Source organism: Vanellus vanellus, assembly GCF_965231255.1.
Source record: "Vanellus vanellus genome assembly, chromosome: 5".
NCBI lineage: Eukaryota > Metazoa > Chordata > Aves > Charadriiformes > Charadriidae > Vanellus > Vanellus vanellus.
In genome coordinates, this window is record NC_138910.1 from 72,031,712 (window position 1) to 72,054,626 (window position 22,915).

Consider the following 22,915-nt stretch of genomic DNA (forward strand, 5'->3'; position numbering starts at 1 on the left):
TCAGTTGGGTAGGGTGTCAAGCCCAAGGGACGCCGCGTGCTGCTTTGCCCGGAGCCTTAGGTTCTCAATACTCGTCGTTTTACTGTTCAGGCTTGGAAGGGAGCTGGAGGCCTGCAGGATAGGTGAGGACCAGACCTGCTGAGCGTGGGAGAGCGACTGGTAGTAGGACTGACAGTGCAGGGAGCTCAGTGGCGCCATGTTGACGTTCATGCCCAAGTAGGGCATGGCAGACGGTGTCCCCATTTCGAAGGAGGAGTAATGGACCAAGTTGTTGGTGGCCGCCATGTGCTGGCGGAATTGCTCCTGCAGGCGGAAGAGGCTCAGGGGCGAGGAGGAGTAGGAGTGAGTCTGAGCCAGGCCACTGCTGGATGAAGGCGTCACAGTCGTGCTGACAGGGGACTCTGTAGCAGGAGACAGAGGGGATGGGGGTTATTTCTACAGGCAGGATGCAGGTGCTGATCCCCATCCCAGTAGGGTTCAGATTGCAGCACGGGCTTCTCTCTCGCATCAGGAGGGTGAAAGAGAGGGGTTGTGTCAGCTCAGGAGGGCTAAACACGTCTGTTTCATACTTAGCATCTTAATTCCTAGAAATGGGGCTGACCTCTTTGCTACGACTTCCCTGCTGCCGCTGGGCACCGTTTTCCCCAAGTTCTAACCTGAGCAGAAGGTCTTTGCTCCTTCTGTGCTCCTGCTACAACAGACATCGTGCCTTCTGTGGGTCCTGTTTAGTGCTGGGGACAAGAAGACAAGTCTGGGCAGCCTACCTGCAGATACCGAAGCCACAGAGAATAAGGGACTACACCCAGCCACGGGCACCCCCTTTGCTAAGCCAGGTCCTAACACCGACCCCCAACAAGATGCTGCCCCTCACCTGCTTTTGGGCTTGCTCTCTTGCAGTTCAAAGCCTTGCTGTCCACACCAGGGCTCTTGTCCACTTTAGACTCGTCCAAGGTGCTCTTAAACTCCTCCTCTCTGTCGGTCTGGTCCTCAGGCGCAGACTCGCTGGCTGACTGCTCTGACAGGGTTAGGTTGAGATCTGTGCCTACCTCGCTCGGGAGGCTCTGGACCTTCTCAGTGTCTGGGGTGGTGGCCTGGGTCTCCAGCATGGGTGGTTCTGTCTTTCCCTCGCTGTGGCTACCTTCACAGTCCTTCTGCTTCTGCAGCTGCTCCTTCTGCAGGCTACGCTGCTTCTTCCGGAATTTGGCCCTCCGGTTCTTGAACCAAACCTTCAATGCCACAAACAGCAAGGGGGAAAACTGGTAAAAATCCTACTTACTGCCAAATTCAGCATCATTCAGCCTGGGAGCTTCAGGGGAACCCCAAGTAATGAGGTACTGCAAGCCCACTGTGCCCAAATATCATTCCGCCTTGTTGGATCTTAGAGCTCTACCTGTTTTCAGCGCTTCTACAAATAGCACAACAAATATATTTTAAAAAAAATTCCAGCCTTCATGTTGATTCTTTAAACCAGTCCACCAGTATTTTGGGGTCTTTTGGGGGGAGGGGTGGTTATTTCTAAATTGCTCAGGCAGTTGCATCCAACCAGAGCGTCTTATAGCTGAGTCTGATGACGTTACATTGGCCTACAGTACAGCGCTCTGTTAGTTTCTGAAACCATGGCGGCAACATTCCAAGTAAGTCATCACAGGCATAGCCTGTTATCTGGGAACTGAATTTAGGGAAGGAGGAGAGAATCCATATTTTTTTAACCTAAATCAGTAGACAGGGATTGGAAAAAATATATTTGCAAATCTTGTTAGTCGTTTGGTTAGTTAGATGAGGAAACCAAAATTTTGAAGATCAAAATGTCTTGACACTTGTATAAAAGAGCTATCTTTTTCTCTTACTTATCCACTTCACACTGAAGAACTTGTCGTTTAGTCTTTTAAAGCCCAGCAATGCAAGAACCTCCCCACCAGCAGGTTATGAAGCACGTTGCGCTAATTGAAACTAAAAAAATAAAAACCAACCAAAAACCCCAAACTAAACCTTGGCCTGAGATGTTACAAATATTGACACTGGTGGAAAAGAGCAGCTGGAATTACTTGGGTTTCTGCTCTTCTGAGAAAGCCAGAAAAGCCTTGCAAATAAATAAATAAGTAAACTTCTGTTGATGTTTCTAAAATTTCCCCCAAAGAAATGTGAAAGAACAAATGAAAACCAGTGTACGCTTCAGACAACCCTAAATTTAAAAAATGTGTGTGCAGATTAAGAATTTCTTTAGCAGATGTGTGACTTTGGACGATTTTATCTTCTTCCCCCCGCCCGTGTTTTTGACAACTTTCCTGCCCCAAAATTACACTGGAAGAAACTTGAAAGGTCAAGGGAGCTGTCAACCCTCTGGGAACCCCACTATATTCTTTTAAACATCCCCACTCACAAACCCACAAAACATCAGTACCTGGACTCTGGCCTCAGGTAGATTTGTGCACATAGCCAGCCGCTCTCTCATCACCACATCTGGGTAGTGAGTCTTCTGGAAGGTCTTTTCCAACGCCTCCAGCTGTTGGGCGGTGAAGGCCGTGCGACTTCGCCTTTGTTTGCGGTGCTGGGATCCATAACGGGCCTCCAAAATGATGTCTTGAAATGTACAGCCGTTGGAAGACAAGAAAAGTGGCCAATTTAATTATTGGAATTTGTATGCTGACAGTTGAATGAAGCACTTGCTAACACCAGGCAAACTTACAAAACATTGTTTTCATGGCTCTAGATCTAATAAACCACATACATGCATTTTGCTGATTAATTGAGGTGTCGGAGGAGGTAAAACCTCCGACTAGGAAGCCTGTTCTGGAGGGGGAACCTCTTTCTATGGCAGCTGTGGAAAATGTTGAGACTCCAATGCTAAATTTGATTGAAATAAGCCAACCTGCTCCAACATCTGCAGGGCAGGCCACGCAGGTGCCCAGACCCCACTGTGGCATAAACCTCTTTCGTTAAGAAACACAACGAAAAACAATGTGGGGAGATTCACCGTTGTAATGGGGAGAGGGCCCCAACATTATGTGTCATGTTCTCCTTGAAGCCAAGGGCAGAGCTTCTGTAGGCTTCAAGGGTGCCATGACATGCCGTGCCGACCAGCGGGAAGACTCCATGCAGCTCGAACACAGCTCCCTCTATCTCAATGTGTTGGCTGCAGCTGCATTAGAAGACATACATCTACCCAGAAACCAGGCTGAGCTGACTCTTCTTTAGTGTCTCGTATGTAGCTCGCTGTAGTTTCAAGGCATGATATTGGAGAGCTGTTCTGGGCTCCAATTCAGGAAAGCACTTAAGCTCACGTGCTTACGTGTGTTTAGCTTGAAAACACGTGCTTTACTGAGCGCGGACCATCTCCAGCATCTGGGGTGGAAACACCAGGCAGGAACCAAGCCCAGCCCCACTGATTGCAAGCCCAGAGCTCATGTGCTGAGCTCTGCTCAGTAGAGGAGCTACTCAGATGGTCTGACTTTGCAAACTGCGCTTGCAAAAGAAGAAATTCAGACTGGGGAAAAGCTGAGGCTCACAGTAAAGGGCTTATTATTTTACCAGAAGCGTTATTGTTGCACAACAGTTAGTGGGAATAGAAAGATCTTAAATCAATGAAAATAAGTTACTTGAAAATGAAAAATGAAAAAAAAAAAAAAAAAACAAAAACAAACCAAAAAACACCCTTTATTATGCAAGTTGGGACATGCTGTGCTACAGCGTTGGAATGAAATAGTCTGGCGAGAGATTTGCTCTCAAAGAGGAAATGCAGAAACAGCGGTGTCTGGTATCATTTTTAATTCAGTTAAGAATGTGACTTCCAGTAGAAGGGAGGAAGGAACACACTAGAAAACAACCTAACAGGGAGAAAAGTTGGCACTATCGGTGCGCGGAGCCAGATGAAGGCTCTTGCCGCTGCTTATTTGTGCTTTTGTCACGAGCATCGTGGCATGAACGTAAACAATAAAACAGAACCTGCTGTCAGGCCAGCCCCAGAACCACACAGCCAGGTTCCAAATATGCCGGCTAACGAGCGTAGAGAATCAGCTTTGCACCACTGAAACATTCCTCTTCCAAACTTCCAGCTGTTTCATTCTAGGTCAGCATTTACAGCGCTTTTCTGGGCGTTGCCAAAGCCATGTGGTTTTGGCAACCTGGAGAAGACGTGATCGGGCTAAAGGTCTTCGGCCAAATACAATATAGTGGTGGTTGCAAACGAGAGACTTTTGTATTTGAGGTATCAGAGCTCTTTGGGGAGCTGAATCACTGGCTCCTGCTTTGGAGGCAAAGAGACCATCCTTGAAGCATTGAGACCCAGCTCACAATGCAGCCAGGCCAGGAGAAGGCATGTTCCAGGAGAAAAAAAAATTGAAGCTACCCTGAAACGTTTTACAAAGACAACATTTGTGTTTCAAGTACAAGGAATCAGGAGAAAGGACGCTGGTTAAACACCCTCGCTGCGGGCTGGAATATTCCCGAATTTCCAGAGTAGAGGTTAGACCTACCAGCTCCCCGGAGGCGGCAGCTCATGCATTAAGTTCAGCCACTCCGACGAGAGCAAACCAGCAATTATTTTAATGTTTTAACTATGTTTTCAGGCTTTGTGCAAGAAGGAGAATATAAATTGCAGGTGAGGCTCTGCAGTTACAATCAGAAACCTCTGTTTTCTGACTTAAGGTCATTTGCTTTTGTGCTGCTTTATTCTGACTGTCCCTGGAAGGCAAATGAGATCTATAACCCTGCACTGAAAGATATTCAGAAGTAACAGAATGTGAAGCAACTGCAAAGGAACCAGCTCGTAGCTATGTAATGCCCACCCCGCCGATGGTAAGCGGACAAGGGGACCGTGGGATTTAATTTGGAAAGTCTTCCGGGTGGGTTATTAATTTTAAAGATAAGAGGTCAGAAAACCAATTGAATCTCCCAGTCAAGAATACGAGAATAGCTTTTATTATTCTATTTTTTTATCTCCCTCTGCTTTTACCCTCATTAGGGTCAAAGACATTAAGTCCTCCATGCTCTACTCTGAAAAATACAGGTGATCACAAAAATCTTGCAAGAGATCCTTGCATCTGGGAAAGGGGCACGTTGAAACCCAAGGTCTGAGAGGCACATTGCAGAGTTCAGGACCATCTGCTCCCCTCGGGCCACCTACAAGCTGAAAGGATGAAGGAAGGAGGGGATGGACGACCAGGACAAGGAAAGTGCCTACCTGCAGTCACTGTGCAGCCTGGCAGTAGAGCCAGGATTAGAGTCCAGGTCTCCTCGATTCCACATTGCTTCCCTTTTGATGAGGACAACAACTCCGAGCTCTGCCCTACAGCCCCCCAGAGATCCCTCAGGCCACAGTGAGTGGTCTGAGGAACTATGTTAAGGAGATCATTACTAGCAGCTGGATAAGGGAACATTTCTGGCATGAAGATTTGAGTCAGATGTGGTTCACTGATCCAGAGCCTGAGACCATCATGCCTTCATGGAACGCCCACCTAGGAGGACCGTCCTGAAACTTCTGCATCCTTATTTTAAAGTTATCCCACTAAAGTTGTCTGTTTAGATAATTTTTTTCCACCTACTGTAGGCTGGAAGGAGTCACTCCACATTTCTTTTTCGTTTAATATCAGACAACTAGAAAGCTGTCTTAAAGCAGACGTGTGATTTTCAGACAGTCGGGAAAGACTGTTCCGTTCTGGGGAGGTCTCTAGAATCACATCTATGATAACTTTTTGCTTTAGCTGCAGTATACTGGTGGTCAGGTCTGCTCTACCACGCTGCGTCCAAGCCCTGACCAAAATGGTCATATTGCCCCTTTGACCATTTGCGTTGCGTTTGATCTGAGTGCTTTGTGGTAGGCTGATATGTAGAGCAGATATATTTGCCCTATCATACCAAATATTCTCAGGTTTCCATCAATAATTTTTGAACAATTTCCCCTACCAAATCATGAAATACTGTCTGGACTTTGCACTTCCTTCTAATGACAGTATCGATGTAGTGCTGTTACACTCGTGGCTGAACATAGAAAAACAGATCAGATGCTCTGGAGCAATGGCTCCTGTCCCACCGTCCCACCATCAACAATGCTGTGTAAATAACACTCTCTGGGTAAAGTCACATGTGACTTTGAGCCTAAAAAAGCTCTTTTCGGGGAGGCAAAATACAAAAGCAACAGAGATCAAGCCAGCAGGACCTGCAAGAAAGCATCACCCAAGCCAAGGTCTAGGACCCCCAGGGAGAAATAGGTCAAAGCGAGACCCAGAGAAGATCCAAATGAAGATTGTTTTCCAGAGGGAGAGAGTGTTTAGTAGGAGAAGAAATGGAAAATAGTTGCAAGAAGGGGCAACACGGACGAACAAGCTGTGGCCTGGGATGGCAGGAGATGGCTGTTGGGGGCTGCAAGTCCTGGGCCCCTTGGTGGGGCAATCCAATTCACTGTGTGCTCATATTCATTGTGCTGTTATTTACTAACAAGAAAGTAAAATTTTTCTGCCCTATTTTGTTCATTTGCTGAAACATATTTCAGAGTATTTTTCATTCTATCTTTTCAATCGCGTGTAGCGGGGCTGCATCCCTTCTCACCCCCTGCTCCCCAGCCGTCGTCGGAGGCCGGTCTGCAGCAAGGTGCAGCGGTCTGCTGGCGGTGAGCACTGGAGGGCTAGTGTCACCTGCCGAGCTCGGCCACGTGGCTAGTATTCAGGAGCACACCATGCCAGTTGGCTATGTCACACTCCACCTCCCGAAGAAGAGTTTCGTTCATCGAAAGCAACAAGTTGGGTTTTTTTTTTCTTTTTTTCCCGAGGAACGGCAAAAGCCGTGAGTTGTTCTTACCAGCCAGTCTCTCTGCCAGGGTGAGGGCATGCACGGAGGGCCGGTAGTCGGGGGCGTGCTGGGCTTGCTGAGCTGCCTGCTGGTGGAGGTTGTACATGGCGCTCAGTGAATTCATGGCGTGGAGGGAGTAACCATTCACTCCATAGTGCTGCATGGTGACATAAACCTGAAAAACAGCAGCCGGAGGAGAGAGGTGCTTAGGAAGGTGCTATTCCAGCGTCCCGGTGTCTCGGCAGAGCTTTGGAAATGCCGAGCTCAAATTTAAACTGCCGCATGCAAAGCTCACTTCCAACCTCCAACGGGTTCTGGGACAGGAATCAAAATACCTCCTGCAGACCTAAAGCATCAGTGACACCAGTCTGGCTTCCCAGCTGAAGGACTATATCCCACTCATGATACGCTGAACAAAAGTTGGGAAAGTTGTTGGTTTTTTTTTTTACATACTATAATAAAATGCATCATATTATTGTGACTTTTAATGAACCAGCCTAGCTCTATCCCAGGACTAGGTGGGATTTTGACCCCATCATTGCCCACAGTGGGCTGTTCTGTAATCCCATTGCTACAATGTCAAATAATCTTTCTCGTCCAAACCTACTTATGCATAATTTGTTTTCATTCATATTTCTCAAGGTTTTTCTTAACAAAACAAAAATTATACAGAAAAAAAAAAAAGCATGTGGTGTAAAAGAAAATAAATTTGTAGCGTAATAGGACCAAAAATGTTATGGCTAAAGAGGGAATTAAAGTCTGCAATAAATAGTGACATTTCATAGCTCGATAGCAAGGAAATGATTTCAAAAAACTAATGGCTTTTTTTTCTACTGTGGGCTGCACGCGAAACTTCAAGCTGTTTTTCCTTACAGACCATCTGTAAAACTGAGCTAATATTGATCCCAAAAGCTGAGTGATGCTTCAGTCGTCCCTGATATAAACGGCCAAGGGCCTCCAAGACACTGTTTCTGTAGTTTGTAAGACATAGGAAAGGAAGTGGTGAAACATTTGCCACAAAAGAAAATTTTTAAAACACCATCAGCAAGTGACCACCTGGAAAGTCAGTGCAATGAATGGACAATCAAAGAATGAGGACCAGCTGGACCAACTTAAGGAAAGCGAACAGGTTATCTACACAACCTCTTAGAAAACAGTTTGATCACTGGAGGGAGGTGATTCAACTCCCATAATTTTAACAGAAACCCGATGCATCGAACAACAAAAATTTGGATGAACAATTATCTGTTTGGTTTTTTTTTCTGTACTGAGGAAAGACCTTCATTTTTGCCTGTAGAGGATTTATACCATGGAGGACGGACTCTTGGTGAAGAGGGGAGAATGGAAATGAGTTGGTCTCCCTACCCCTCGTGCTCTGAATTCCCATTCTCTCCCAAACCACCTTGTTGTAGGAAGCACAAACGTGGAGTGACCTTGTTTAACATCCAGAGACCAAGCTGTAGTTCCTGGGAAAAGCAGCTGAATTTTGTACTATAGGGGCTGGCAATGACCCGGGGCATCTTATGGCTTTACCCTTGCCACCGTCTCTCCGTCACGGTGCCCGAGCACCGAGGAGGGAATCCGTACAGCTGGAGTTTGGTCAAACACTCTGCCAGCTCAGGGATGGTCCTTGTTGCTCTGGGATGGCTTTTCTTGACCAAAGGATTTTGGGTCATGAGTGTGAGTGCTGCCTTTGGGATTGTCTTCTCAAAGAGGCTGCAGTAATTACAAACCGGTATTTTGGGAATCTAGCGCTCAGCCTCATTCCTGTTTGCCCAAGACCCTTCTGTTCTGCCACTGCATCATCTCGGTGCCAAGAGTGCTGGTGGAGGGAGACAGATCCAGGTGTAGTTACACCATGGAGATCTGATACACTCCCTGATGCCACCTTCGTCTAGTTTGTGTCTCCCTGTTCGCCCGCCCTGGATTCACTCCCCAATTCTTTAGTTTTAGACTCCAAAAAAGATCGATGCACCTACACAGAATCATAGAATCTCTCGAGTTGGAAGGGACCCACATCCCACCTTGCGCTGAGCAATGCCAGCCACATCCTTATGGCCCATGGAGAATGTTACCGGTCACATCTTTTCCTATCACATCCTATATAAGAGCATAAGAAAAAAACCCACTACCTCCTATTTCAAAGTACAGAGAGAAGATTTTTGTATGAAGAGCTGATTTATTGAAAAATGCATTCAGGGGTGCCTGAGACATAATTTGTAGCTACTTCTTGAAAACAGGGGAATATCAGATCTGCTTTGTTTTATGGTATCCAGGCAATTATTTTGAATTTAATTTCAAAATGTTTCATTTCAAATTTTATCCTATTTTTTAGAAAAGCAAAGACAACCCCAAAACAAAACAATAACCTTAATCTATACCTTATTATGGTTTTATTCACTCTAACAGGAGAGAAAGCCAATGCTATTCTAAGCTGAACCACTGCGAAAATGGATATTTTTTGTTCAGGTGCTGACCTAAACGCAAGAATACCGTAAGCACTGCTCTGATCCAAGCTTAGGGAAGCCATAAGCAACGCCAAAATTGTTTGCTGGTTCCCTGATCAAGGTGAGGGACTTCGCATGCCAACAGATTTTTGGCATTTGTATTTTCCCCACGATGGGTTCACAGTGAAATTACAGGGGGGACGTTGCTTTGCTGGGCTGCGCAGCTCTGCTGCTGGTGGAACGTGCTAAGGGACAAGAGCGGGTCCCAGTGACACGTGCTGTTCATGTGGTCACAGAGGACATCTCCCGTCAGCTGGGGAAGACCTGCAGGTCCCTCAACCAGACACTGCCCCGGATGGTTCCGGCAGCATCTGTGGTGCAGCCTCACCCCTTCCTTGGCATGGTTAATTTCCGAGGAGCATCATCCCACCCGACCCTGCGGCACAGCAGCGCTCAGCGCGCACCAAGCCGGCTCAGCAGGCGGCAGTGCTCAGCCAGTCCCCATCATCAGGGAGACCACTGCAGCCGTTCGCTGCTTCGCTTTCGCAGTCCTGGAGCAGGACTGGCCGTTCTGGCCAACGCAGGCAGCAAAACAGAGGTTGGCAACTTCATTTTGCCTCCTCCCTTCCCACCCCCCAGCTTGTGAACGGGCTGGCCGGTTCCACCAGCTTTGGCCAGCAGGGTGGAGGTCTCAAAGCTTATTATGATCCTGCACGTTTTGTGAAAACCATTTGAGGACGCAGAACCTATTAACCTCCCTGGGCTGCTGCCAGACCTCCGTCCTTAATAGTCGCTGGAGAATCCACACCGGGGCTCAGCCTTGCCAGGAGATGCACGGGAGGCCACGTGTCTTTGACTTCCAACTCACAGAAGCGCCCGTTTCTTTTCTAATCCCCCTTACACGATGTTGGTTGTGTACCAAACTGGCACATGAAAGGAAAAACGCAGAGGGAGAGGAGGCAAATTTTCCCATGTTATACAGCCTTCCGAGGACACCACCAATGATGTTGTGTCTGGAGCCCAGCGTCTCCACTGAAACACTTGCTCCAGGAAGATTTCGGTTTATTTGACTGTTAAAAGATGTTTTTGTGTGTACCCGTGTGTCTGAACAAACTCTTTGGGGTGGCCTAGAAGAAAGTGCATCAAATAAAAAAATAAAGAAAATGAAAAGCAGGGGATTTAATACTGATGGACTGAGGACAAGGGTCTCTACCCATGGCAGCTTTAGTGATAACTGCCTGGCGTGCTGCGGTGCGGACAACACACACACCTTTCTACTCTCTTGTGCAGCAAATGCGTCAGCCCAGATTCAGTATAAAAACCGAGGGAAAAGGAGATATCTTGCATTTACTGAGCAAGACTGTTCAGCCTAATAAGCAAAGTTAACTGAGACCACAAATAGCTCCTGTTTAACTGTCAGCTCCGAGCACACTCCAACCCCAATAAATTAAATATTTAAAAGACATCATGCAGCAATTTTTTTTTTTTTAATGGAGAAAGCCATTCATCAAGCCACCGCTGTGTTTCACAAGCTGTCGAATAGTGCTTACACTGGTTAAAATAATCTTTATATTTCATTAAGCAACCAAATAAGCTGATCCCTTCCCACTGGCTGTATAGATGGTTTTAATTTTCAAAATCTGCAAATGCATCTTTTATGTCTCTGGGTGGCTGAAGGGCCTCAGGAACAGCCGCAGGGAGGAAGATGAGAGCAAAGTTTGAGGTCCTGCTTTGAGGAAGGGTGGGGGGCTCGAGCTGCCGTCGATGCAGCTGGGAGGGTAACGTAGGGCCCATCCTGAAAGAAAGGGGATGTTTCGCCCCGACTGAGTGCATCAGAGACCATCGACGAGTTGAGAGTGGTGGAGAAAGGGGATGGGAGCTGAGGAAAGGCGCAGGAAAACAATAGGTGAGGGGAAAATCTCTCTACAGGGAGAGGCTCGCCTGGGTTTGCCCCTGCCGAGAGCCCGGGGCTCACCCCGCGGCATTTGCTCAGCGCAGGGGGACGGATGTCTCCGCGCAGTGCCTGGGGCGGGTGGTGTCCTTCCGTACGGCACCTCCGGGCCACGTCGGTGACTTTCCGTGCACCAAAAGACCGGTTCTCTCCCCATTCTGCAGCCCCAGGCTGTGAGGTCTCTGCGCTGTGCCCTGTGCCGGACCCTGCCGGGATTCCCGCTCCTTCTGCCTTCGCGATCCTGGCATCACTACCTCAGTCCCAAAAACTCTCCTATGGTTTTTACCTCTCACTTAGGTTTTCACCATGGAAGTCTCATTTTTCTTCCCAAGCCTGCGGACCCCTCAGGCTGTAGGGGCTGTGTCCTGCCAGGATCCCGCCTCACAGAGGGGACCAGGGGTTCCCCTTAGCTTTAACTGCTGCCGGCTGTGAGAAAACCAGGTTTCTCCATCCTCTGCGTGGCTTAGAGGCCAGGCGATGTAGGTCTCTGCCCAACCCAGACAAATCCGGAGAGCAGACCCTCTTTATTCAGCTGCTGCCGTTCAATCTGACGCAAACCAATTTGCACATTTACCAGTCGGGAACGGGAACCCCGTTATCCCGGAGCAGAGCTGCGTTGCTCCAGCCACAGGGTGGTTCCCACTCACCCCTTCCCAACACTGGCCTCAAAAACCTCAGGTTCCCATAAAGTCATATAGCACAAGAGTGATGCAATTTATTGTACACCACTGAACAGTGTGGCATATAGGGGAAATTCAGCCCTGAGCTTTAATATTATCAGTTTTGGCTTCTCAACTTTTGTACAAGGTTTTAAGTTTCCTTATTTAACTGGTAACTAATTGTCTATCCAGGCACATAACTCTGTCCTGAGGCAAGATGCAAAGAGGAGAGAACTGCACATTTCCTCACCGGGAGAAAACTCCTGTTCCTAGTGGCTTCTGTTTGTGTACGTGTGGAATTGAAACAGATCTGGGAACAATAAAACGTCTTTTAAAAACGACATATTGAAGTTTTCTGAAAAGTACCTTGTAAAAAAACTTCCATATTTTTCCCTCTATGGGGGGAAAAAAATCAAAAACAACCAACCAACCCCAAAATCCCCAAACCCAGCCTGGAGCTGTATTAACCGCACCCAAGAATTTGAGATTGGGGATGGTTTCTCCTTGCTCCTCTCCTCTTTTCACCCCTTTACTCCACCCCATCAAAACGTCATCACTCTGTACCTGGCTCCACCTGCCAGCCACACACGGGGCCTTTAACAACAAACGCAGAACTGACAAAACTCATTAAGGGAGAAACGTATCGATCCCTGCAGCCTGCAAACTCAAATGTCACTCGTGTTGGCCACAGAGCTCGTGTCAACGCTGGAGAGCTTGTCCCCGTGCTGAGCTGTCCTGAATAAGGACGTCCACGGCAGCTCCCCATGCAGGCGCTGCTCTGTAGAAAAAGAACTTTAAACCAAGACAGCGTTTTTGGTCAAGTGCGTTATTCTGGAGTAACCCACCCCCCGCCCCACCCCCCCAAGTCTAAACTGAGTCGAGGTGAAGGATTTTTCTTCAATAGCTTATTCTGGCCAGTTTTCCCAGGTAGAAGTAAAAAACCACCTAGGACAAGACATTTGCCCTTCTCAAGCAAACGCCATTGGGTGAGGTGGGTTTGGGACTGGATGTAGGACTCGAAGCTTTGCAGGGGCTTTGGGCCATTTTCTCTTTTCCCTTCAGTTGGTCCCTCCAAATACTGAGTATCCCAAACTCAAAAAAGTACTGAGACTAAATTCATTGACCTATACAAGATGCTCAGGTGCCATTATGAAGAATGGGGTAATAAAACCTATACGTTAAAAAGACTAAATTGTTCCTAGGGAAGTCAAGAAGAGGATACCAGAGCCTGCTTTTGACTGGTGGGCACCGTGGGGTGTTACGTTATCATATCATTAAATCTGTCCAGAAATCGGGAGGTTTGGTGATGGGGAGGGGGTAGTGTATGAGGCCTTCTTTATGTGGGAAATAAGTTGTACTAAAAAAGTTACATCTGGACTTTGGCAACTCGTTGGCAGAAGTGAATTTCCACACCGTAGTTCATTACTGATGAAAACAGATTCGCCAGAGATGCACGTGGAGTTTGGAAGAGCTCGGGGCTGCGCCCTGATGAAAGGCACAGCTTGAACGTGGGAAAAGCGTCAGGAAAAAAGAAACGACGAAAGAAAAATCTGGTGTTTGGGGTCCTGCGGGCGATAGAAAAAAATAGGAGCAGCCCTATAAGGTAAAAAGGAAAGTCACGGTCCTCCAGCCCGAGTGCCTGCTCGGGCGGTACAAATCTCCACTCGTCTTTATGCAAAGCACAGGAATGCGTTGTTCATTATTAACGGGGAATAACAGCAAATGGTTTGTGCTAACAACGTCCCCCTTATTACTGGTGGCAATAAACAGCATCAAAAATAAAATCACAAGAAAACATTCCCCCCCTGAGCTGTTCTACTTTGTGATTTTATACTTTGAGTCCTTATTCGGGAACACTTTAAATCAGCAAGATAAATAATGAATCTCTGTCTCTGCTTATGTGACAGTCTAGGAAAATAGGCTCACTCTATACACAGACATCGGTTTTATATATACTTGGTACTAAATGAATTACATACCTGGGGGGTTCTGAATAAATGATCCTTGTAAGAGGTGTTCTTCAATCTTTTCTTTTTTATATCCCTAAATCTTTAAGATATATAAAGGTCCAAAATCACATAAGATAATAACCAGCATGTTATAAATCAGCTTTGTTCCTCACGTGAGATTGCTGAATGTCTAAGGAAACAATCTCACCTTTGTAGTGGATGAAATATAAATAATTTGAAATACTGCAACACATCATATTTTCTCATTCAAACGTCAAAGTCTGAGAACAACACGCACCATAAAAACAGGCTTCCAAAAGACTTTTCTTATAACTGAAATAAAGGAATTGAGACTAGCTCTCAAAAAAAAAAAAAAACAAAAAACAAAAAAAAAAAAACAAAAAACCAAAACCAAACCAAAATTCCCCATTTCTGGTCTTCCTGCGATATTTTTACACCTGTGTAAATCCCTGGATTTAAAAGCAGTTAATTTCTTAGCGCAGAGTGAGATCTTAATTAGACCTGGTCTAGTTGAAGATGTCCCAACCCACTGAAAGCAAAACCTGACTCATTACAATTCTTGCAGCCCACATTCAGCTACTACTACTGACCTTGGTATAAATGAAAAAGGTCTTTCCCTTAAAACCAGGAGGTTTGCTAGCAGCTGAAATTTGGAAATGTTTCCAGCTAGGGACAGCATCCCAGTTTTTGGGTGGACCTCCTCAAATAATTGCCTCTGTCGGGGCTGTGGTGCTGAAGAGCACAGCAACGGTATTCATAACGCTCATTTATTTGTAGCAGGAGCATAATGGGATGTGAGAGGGTTTGTGAGTCGTATAAAACAAACCTCAGAGCACCCTGATGAGATGAGATGGGGGAGGTTTATTGTGGGGCTCTACAAACTCAGGCACCAGGTTGCGATCGGCTGAGGGAACAGGCCCTGGCTGACAGAGGTAACTCGTGTCGGTTGCCGTGATTTTTATTTAAGGCTTTTGTGAAATCGTCATTTCACACACCCCCTCCCCTCAAAGCCCCAGATAACAGAACCGAGTGATTGATTAGACATTTCCCGGCAAAAGACTTTCCCAGCGCCTCTGTTCGCAGAGGCGTGCTTCAAAGGGCAGGGTCGCGAGGTCTGAAATAGAATAAAATAAAATAAAGACACCTTCAAAGTCTCTGCTTTTGAGGCAGGCATAAGTTTTAAGGCTTGGAGCCCAGCGTTTTGCAGCGCAGAGCCAGGATTGGGATCGCTAAATACCCCTGTGGTGCTGAATCTCTTGCTTGCCACAATTCACACATGACAATCAGTGCTTACAGATCAAATTGCCATAAATGCACCTCCCTTATCCCCTTCACAGCAGCGCTCAACCCTCAGTAACAACTCTCGTAATCCGTATTGAAGCAGAAACCTTTTCCTGCATAAATAAGAAAAGCTTTTAATATGAACGTCACTTTTTTCTCTAGTTTCAGGATCTCGTTCTCCTTCCAGCTCAGTCAACAGAAAAAAAAAAAAAAAAAAAAGAAATAAAAAATCATGCATTTTAGATTTCTTATGATCAATATCGCAACGGAAACCGAACCCTGCAGCCCAGACTGACCCCGAGGAGTCTGAGTACCTACAGCCCCGGCTCAGCCGGTGCTGCTGCCGCACGCTCCGCGTCGGTGGATGTGGAACGCGGCAGCATCCCGCCGCAGCCAGGCTCTCCCGCACCTGCGCTGCCCTCCCGTTCTCACGCCCCCGGTCCCGACGGCATCTCTGCCTCCCGACTGGCCCTGATTTCGGGACTCGGAGTAACCTCCAAGTGCTGGGCAAACTACCGAATTCACAAACAGCTTAAAGTGTTTAACTTGGGTGTTTATATGTACTTTTCCCCCCCACCCCTTCCAAACCAAGCATGTTTCTGGCTTCGTTGTATTTCTGTGCGGTTTCTCTGGCCCGGCCCTTCCTCTCACTTTTGCGAAAATGGCTTTGCTTGAGAAGCATCATTTCGTTTGCCTTAACGTTGGCAAAGGAAATTTTCCAAAGGGCAATGGGAAAGATCCCGACTTCCCAAACTCTGCCCTTGAGGGCTGCTGGCAGCACGAGGGGTGGCTCACTCCTCCTCTCTGCCCCCCAAACCAGTTTCACCTGCAGCGTGTTTGACTGGAGATGGTTTGCATGAGCAAACTTGACTGGCTTGAAGGCAGCTCCTTGGGGCTGCTGCTGGGGGAGGAGGGGAGGAGGGGAGGGGGGTCGGGTATTCCCGGGTGTCCCTGGAAGATGGAGCAATACCCTGGAGGATTTTACCCATGACATAGTCTCATCAACAAGACAAGGATCTACAGTTCTGTGTCAAAATCTGTTTGTAAGCCGGCAACATTTAGTAACCAGGACCTCCGTCTGTCCGGCGCACCACAACTGCGACGCTGATCTTACGTCCCAGCCCTGAGCCCTAACAAGGGCAGAAGATGGCCCTGACAGATATGCTTTGTAAAGATTTGCTGAGGCCGTTGGAGACATTATTCCCTCCTGCTGATCTCGGGTGCTGCCAGCCTGGTAGCTGGGATGGCAGAAGGGAACGCGTGCTTGCTCCGGGCGCTCCCAGTGTGATGCCTCAGCCGAGATGCTGGGCTCCAAGGGCAGCAACCGGGATGAGGCGCAGAGGGAGGGTAATTTCTCCACCCACCGTCACTATTCATTAAGTAAATGTGAGCTGGAGCCCCAAGTTCTGGGTTTTAAACCACGAGCAGTTAGATACGCACACAAGGAGGAGAGAGCAACGCGTCTTTGTGAAATGCGGTGGTTTGTGCCGCGTCGTTGGAGTTTGACCCGCTTGGCACGAAATTACTTCCCTGGGCGCTCTTTCAGCTGATTAGCTGAAAAGCTGCAAGGCTCTGACACCAAGTGTAATTTTGCTTGAAGCTGATTTTGGAGAGACCTTTAAAGAAGGAGTGAATTTTGAAGGAGACAGGAGCTGAGAGCCTGAGCCCAGGATGCTTCTGCAAGTACAGCTGGACCCTGGGCCTGCCCCTGCAGATGGTGCTTATAGCACTCAAAACTACAGTCACAAAACACACCGGTGGCAATTGCTTCTGCTCAGACTAAGATCAGCTATAAGGCAAAATGACAGACAAGTCCTACCTTAGTCAAAAAGAAAAAAAAAAAAATAAAAATAATCCTGAAAGGCAGCTCCCGCAAACCATGCAATTGCGAGGCACTTTTAATACCTTAAAAGAGTAAGAGAGAAGTTTGGGTCGTCCTTCTTTACAAGTGATAACACTAATTTTCCTCCTACCATTAAAAAAAAAAAAAAAAGCTGTTTGGGTTCTATGGCTTTTACAAGAGGGGGAGAAGACTTGTGCCACCTTAAAACAGGGCCACGAACTGGAGTTAGCAGCAGAGGCACCAGGGGCCGGGGAGCATGGTGGGCGCATGTCATGTTTCCTTTCCCGTAAGCATTTGGATCCCTACCCCGATTTAAGCACAGTTGCCAAGGTAAGCAATATATTTTGGCCACCGGCAGGTGATCTGAGCTTTAAAGAGCTGCGCGCTGTAAAACAGGCAAAGCAGCTAAATGTCCGCTGGGTTTTGGGGAGGGGAGGAGATGTGCAGACCTTCAGCAGAAGCACATTCACCCACCTTGGGCTAATGCGCGCTAAGAACACACAGAGCTGCTGCCTGCTTGTCTTCCCCCAGCACTCGGTACCGTCGGTATCAAGCAGCTAAAAAGACATGGAATTTCTGCAGCTCCCTTGGTAGGAGCATTTTCTACCCCGACACTCATCATCTCGCCTCCCCCAGCCCAACCGTTTGTGTTTTTTCAAGGATCCCACCCCATCACATCACCCCCACCCCATACTTTAACATCTGGACAGTTTAAAGCAGCATTTCTCGTGTACGTTTGCTCAAACCACACAGAGGCTGCAATTGGTCCCAAAAGAGTTGTGCCAGCAGCTACCGGGAAGAAATCACATTTGTATCGTGGCCCACTCAGCACTCCTGGCTGTAAACACCCGTTTGCCACCGTTTGGAGAACTGCCGGTTCCTCCAGGTCCCAGCCCTGCTCGTGCCCCCCCCCCCCCTCAGAGCATCCCTCCTTCCCAGGAGCTATATCTGTACCAGGCATGCTTTAGAAATCATAAAGGGCCTCATCCAAAACCTGATGAAGTCAAAAGAAAAAAAAAAAATTAAAAAATTCTATTTCAGTAGCTTTTGGACTGACAGACTGGCAGAAAAACACCTAGGGTTTGGCTAACCCCAGTGCACCATTAATTAATTCCTGGATATTTAGCTGCATTTCAGAATTCTCCACCCTCTTTGCGACAAGCATATTTTGATGAATGTTGCCCCAAAGTAGGTTAGTTTATCAGTAGCTGCATAGGATTGGAAAATTTGGGCTTTATTGAAGCCATGTTCTTCAGCATTTTCCCTGCTTCCATGGTTTTGCTAAATGAAGCAAGGTAGCTACAAACATTTCTGTTCGGACAGGAGCGGTGGGAATCAACACTGAACCTTTTGAAAGGGTTCAAGCCCTACTGACATTTGTCAGTGCCCCAGCAGAAGCATTTCCAACTTGACAAGCAGAATTTTGGGATGCCCCTGAAAAAAAAAAAAAATCACTGAAAGAATAACTGGTGTCTTAGAAAACATGGGCTACTTCTAGCTAAAGGGTTCACCCATAGCTTCAGCAGCAAAACCAGTAGGTAGCCACATCAGAAGAGCGTGGTCCTGAACCTTCTCTGGGGCACCTTTGTTTTGACAGGGCTGGTTGTGTTGATGGCGAGAAACTCTGTTCACTCCGGCTTCTTTTCATCTGAGTCCCCCCTTTCTTTTAAAGCATAAAGACACTGGGAACAAAACCCACCGCAGTCACTCCCTCTTATGACTATATTGTGCAAAACTTGCCTGGCCAGCCTGCCCTTCTCTCTGACCTGTGGGAACCTTCTCTGGTTCTGTTCCTTTGATGCAGGTAGTGACCCCGGCACTGAGGAGAAGCAACATCTGCCCCGGCTCTGTGAAACAGAGCTGCGTCTTCTGAGACGGCAATAATATCACTGCAGGAGCCTGCCGATTTACGCGAGCGTGAGAAGACTGTCCCATTTAGACATCGAGATCTCTTTAAATTAGCAGGGAAAGCTGGAATGCCAATCTAAGCTGGCTTTCTGTGTACTGACGGTATGATTTGGGATGTATTTTTGCACTGAGTACAGTGGTGTAATTTAATACCACCTCTCGTGGGGTAACTCAGAGTTGAAGTCACTCTTACCCTTTCAGGAATTTTATGCCCTTATGGTTCTTAGTTAGAATGGAAAAAATGAACTTAGAAACATGATCTGAAAGCCAGAGGGTTGGTAGGTCCAAGTCTCTCCAGCTGGGGCAAAGAAGGAACTGGGATTGACTTGTATCGACTTACTCATGGGGGAAAAGCAAGCATGGAAGGGAAAAGCTAAATAATCAATGTGCCGGTTCTGAGATGCGGATATCAAGAGAGAAACATGGAGCAGCAAGAAACTGCAGGTTCACTCTCTTCCCCCCACTGCATAGGGAACGTGGACCAGAGAGGGTGTGAAACCTCTCCTCCTTGGGGTGAGCCCCATCCTGCTCTCCCTAGGACAGGCAGGGCAGGGGGACAGCCTCAGCTGCACTGGGGCAACCCTTAGGGCTCAGCCTTTGCCCCCCCACTCACACCCTGTGGGTGGGTGGGTGAGGAACCCAGCACCCACTGGGGAACGTGGGACTACCCCACTCCTTCAGCTTAGCTGTCCATGGCTTGAAAACTCAGAGAGGGGGGGAAATAACCGGCAGGGATTGTTTGAAAAGCTGGGGGAAGAGGAGTGCTGGAGGTTACCCCCGCAACCCACCTCACTGAACCCCGGCCAGCGCCGCCGCCCCCCCCCCCCCCCCCCGGTCCCCAGGACCTGCCGGCCCCCGCACCGGCCGGAGGACGGTCCCCACCGAGGGCAGATGACTCTCCTCATTTGCTTTGTGCTCCGTACAGAGGTGAGAGAAAGAAGAAAAAAAAAAAAAAAACCACACCAACCAACACCCAACCCTCCAGCCCTGCCTTTGGGGGAGTGGGAGGCTACTTCAGACAAAACTGTTATCCATTAACATCCAATTATCACTTGGTCCAAGCCATTAATTATAAATCAGTCTCCTAATTGGGATAATTAGCTCTCTGCTACTTAATGTAGTATGACTGATGCGTTTGGAAAGAAGGTAATCACTCCATTTGTTTAGCGTTAGGAGAACAAATCCAACTCTCATGGTTTAATTTCAGCCTTAACACCCCCCCCCCCCCCCCCGGCCCCCCATCAGCATTAAAAGCTCTTTGCAGCCCCATTAATTGTTTGGGAATCACGGCGGGGATGGACACACGCAGCTCCGCGGGGTTTTCGGGAGGGCAGCCCCCGGGCCGGGGATGCGACTGGGCCCGCCGCTTGTCGTCCCCCCCCCCCCCCCCCCCCGCAGGGGAATTGCTATGGTTTTGGGGAGGGGGTTAATTAGAGGGGACGGGTTTGAACCCGAGCGCGACCCACAGGTGCGATCGCTCCGGAGGAAGCGGGGGGCATCCGCGGGGCTCCGCGCCCCCCGCACCGCTTTTAGGAATCCTTTTAGGGGATATCGAAAAAAAAAAAAAGAAAAACCAACCCAAACTTTCTTTCTTCCTTTTTAATTTTTTTTTTTCTCTCCTTTCCCCCCACTTCTCCTGGATGTCTCATTAATGCCGGCTGCTCGGCGAGCCGCCGATAGCTGCGGGACATGATTAGATATTTATTACTGTCATTTACATGGAAAACTTGAGCTAACCAAGTGGAACTGGAGGGGGCCGCCGGAGGGGACGGGATGGGGCGGAGGGAGATTTCTTTTTCCCCGCCGCTGGAAACCGAACCGGAGCGCGGGACACAGCCGGAGCCCGGCGGGCTGGAGCGGCGGGTGCGGGGAGGGGGGAGGGAATCCCGCGGAGGGTACCCCTCCCCCGGGGAGGGGGGTTTTGGGTCGAGCCCTCCCCGGGTCCCAAGCTTTGGTGCCGCTTCGCTCCGCCCGCGTTTCGTTTCCAAAAAAAAAAAAGAAAAAAATAAAATAAAAGATCGGGCAGCGCTAGGTGCGCGCATCCCACCGGGAAACGGGGGATGTTTCCCCCTCCCTCCTTTCCGCTGCCGGGCTCGTCGAGGAGACCCTCGGGGACACCAAGGACTCGGGCCGGGATGCGCTGACCCCTGTGCCCTCACCCCTCAGCCGCCCGAGGTCCCCGCCTGGAAATAAATGAGCAGCCGGGGAAACCCCCCCCCGCCCCCCGGCCGCGGAGTCCCGCGGGGCTCCGGACGGGGCGTTTCTTGCCCCTTCGCCCCCCTTCCCCCCAAAAACGGGCAGCCACGACAGATCTTGCAGTCAAACCCCATCTCCCTCCGAGGAGAGACTTCCCCGAGGACCTCGCTTTGGGCTAGAGAAGCCCATGTTCCCCCCATAAAGCGGGACCCCCCCTCCCGGGAAAGTCACACTCGCCCTCTTCTTGCCCCCCCCTGCAAAGGGGACGTGTCCCCAGTGTCCCGGGCAACCGGCACCGAGTGGGGACAGGGACTTTTTTCCGCTCAAGTGCTGGCTGCGGCGGACCGCCCCCCCCATCCCCATCCCCTATCTGTTATCCCATGGCCCGAGGGGCGACTCTGGCGGAGATGTATGAGATCTCTTGCGGTAAAAATATGCATGCTGATCCCCATTTGGTTAGCCCTATAATGGAGGTGTAAATAGGTTTCGACTGCGAAGCCCTTAATTTATCAAGCGAGCGTGACAGCGCAGGTCCGGGATTTATATACCACTTAAAGAGTGAGAGCCGGGGGGGGGAACACAGACAGCCCCCCCCCCCCCCAACTCTTTGCAGGCGGGTCCCCGTTCGTTTTGCCGTCTAACCTTGCAAAAAGGGGGGGGGGGGGGGGGGGGAAGGAGTGATTTTCCCTGGAAAGGTTTCCAATCTCTGCCGGAGTCTCGCCCTCTCTTCGGCACTTAACTTCCAGCGGCACCAGGGGAAAAAAAAAAAAAAAAAAACCAAAAAACAAAACAAAACAAAACAAAAACCCCAACCCCGGAGCCGTCCCCCGGCTTCCCCCTTCTCTCCCGGCCCCGCTCGGGGTGGTTTCTGCCCCCGGCGAGCTCTCACCGGGCTGTGTGGCTTATTAAAACATCATTATGTAAATGGAGGGGGAAAGGGGGGGAGGAAGTTGCACTCTCCCCCTCGGAGCGCGGCAGACGGAGGGATGCGCGTCCCCCACCTTCCCCCGAGCCGGCTTGCACCCCTTTCTTTCCCCGCAAGCTGCTTAAACCCACACCGGAGGACCCACGGTCCCAGCCCACGCCGCGTTTCGTGTGAACGGGGCCCTGGGCTGGCAGCTGGAATTCTGCCTTTTTTTTTTTTTTATTGTAATAAAGCATAGTATAGTCCAAATAAAGCCAAAAAGAGGGACAGGAGGGGATGGGATTTGCGCTGGAGCCCGGGCTCGGCTTCTCCTCCTCTGCGGTGCGCGCATCCCTACCGACGGCTCCTCCGCCGGACGTGGGGTCCCCCACGCAGAGATTTCCTCCTCCTCGCAAACAAGCCCCAAACTCGCCTTATTTCTGCCCCCCCCCCCCCCCCCCCCGTATCCCCAGCCCACCCGAAGCCGCGCTGCCCCGGGGTGTGCGTGGGGAGTTCTTACCTGGGGCGGCGGCGCAGCCTGCCTGTCCGCCCGCCGTGGGAGCGGTGACACGCGTGGGAGCGCGGCGTTGCGCCCCGGCCCGCCTTACTCCATGCGCCCGCGCTGCCTGCGCGCTGCCTCCGCGCCCGGCGGAGCTGCCATCTACCGGGAGCCTGCATTGAAGAAGGATTTTTAAAAGGAGCTTCATAGCGACCCGGGAGCTACCCAGCAAGATTTTCAATGGTCCTCCACCCTGTCAATCAAAATGGGGCTGCTGATACATCCCCCCCACCTCCACCCCCCCTCCCGCCCCCCCAACACTTCTTACCAGTCATTTACTCCAAGCTGAGGTGTAAACGCCTAATTAAATCCCTGGGAGCGGATGGGATGCCGGTGGAGGGAGGAGGGCTAGACCCAGGGCCGGGGGGGTGATGGGGTCCGTAAGGCATAGGGGAGGGAAGTCACCCCCCCCCC

The 22,915-nt window shown here is 49.3% G+C and overlaps 1 protein-coding gene across 1 annotated transcript; it reads right to left on the minus strand.

The window, feature by feature from the left end:
- DMBX1 (diencephalon/mesencephalon homeobox 1) lies at positions 1 to 22,620 on the minus strand (the record flags this gene model as incomplete). The annotated part of the gene is given in 7 exon segments (XM_082484293.1): positions 1 to 401; positions 872 to 1,226; positions 2,402 to 2,580; positions 6,793 to 6,958; positions 22,463 to 22,483; positions 22,485 to 22,521; positions 22,523 to 22,620. Coding segments are annotated over 7 exon segments (1,257 nt in total).
- Positions 22,621 to 22,915: the final 295 nt, after the last annotated feature.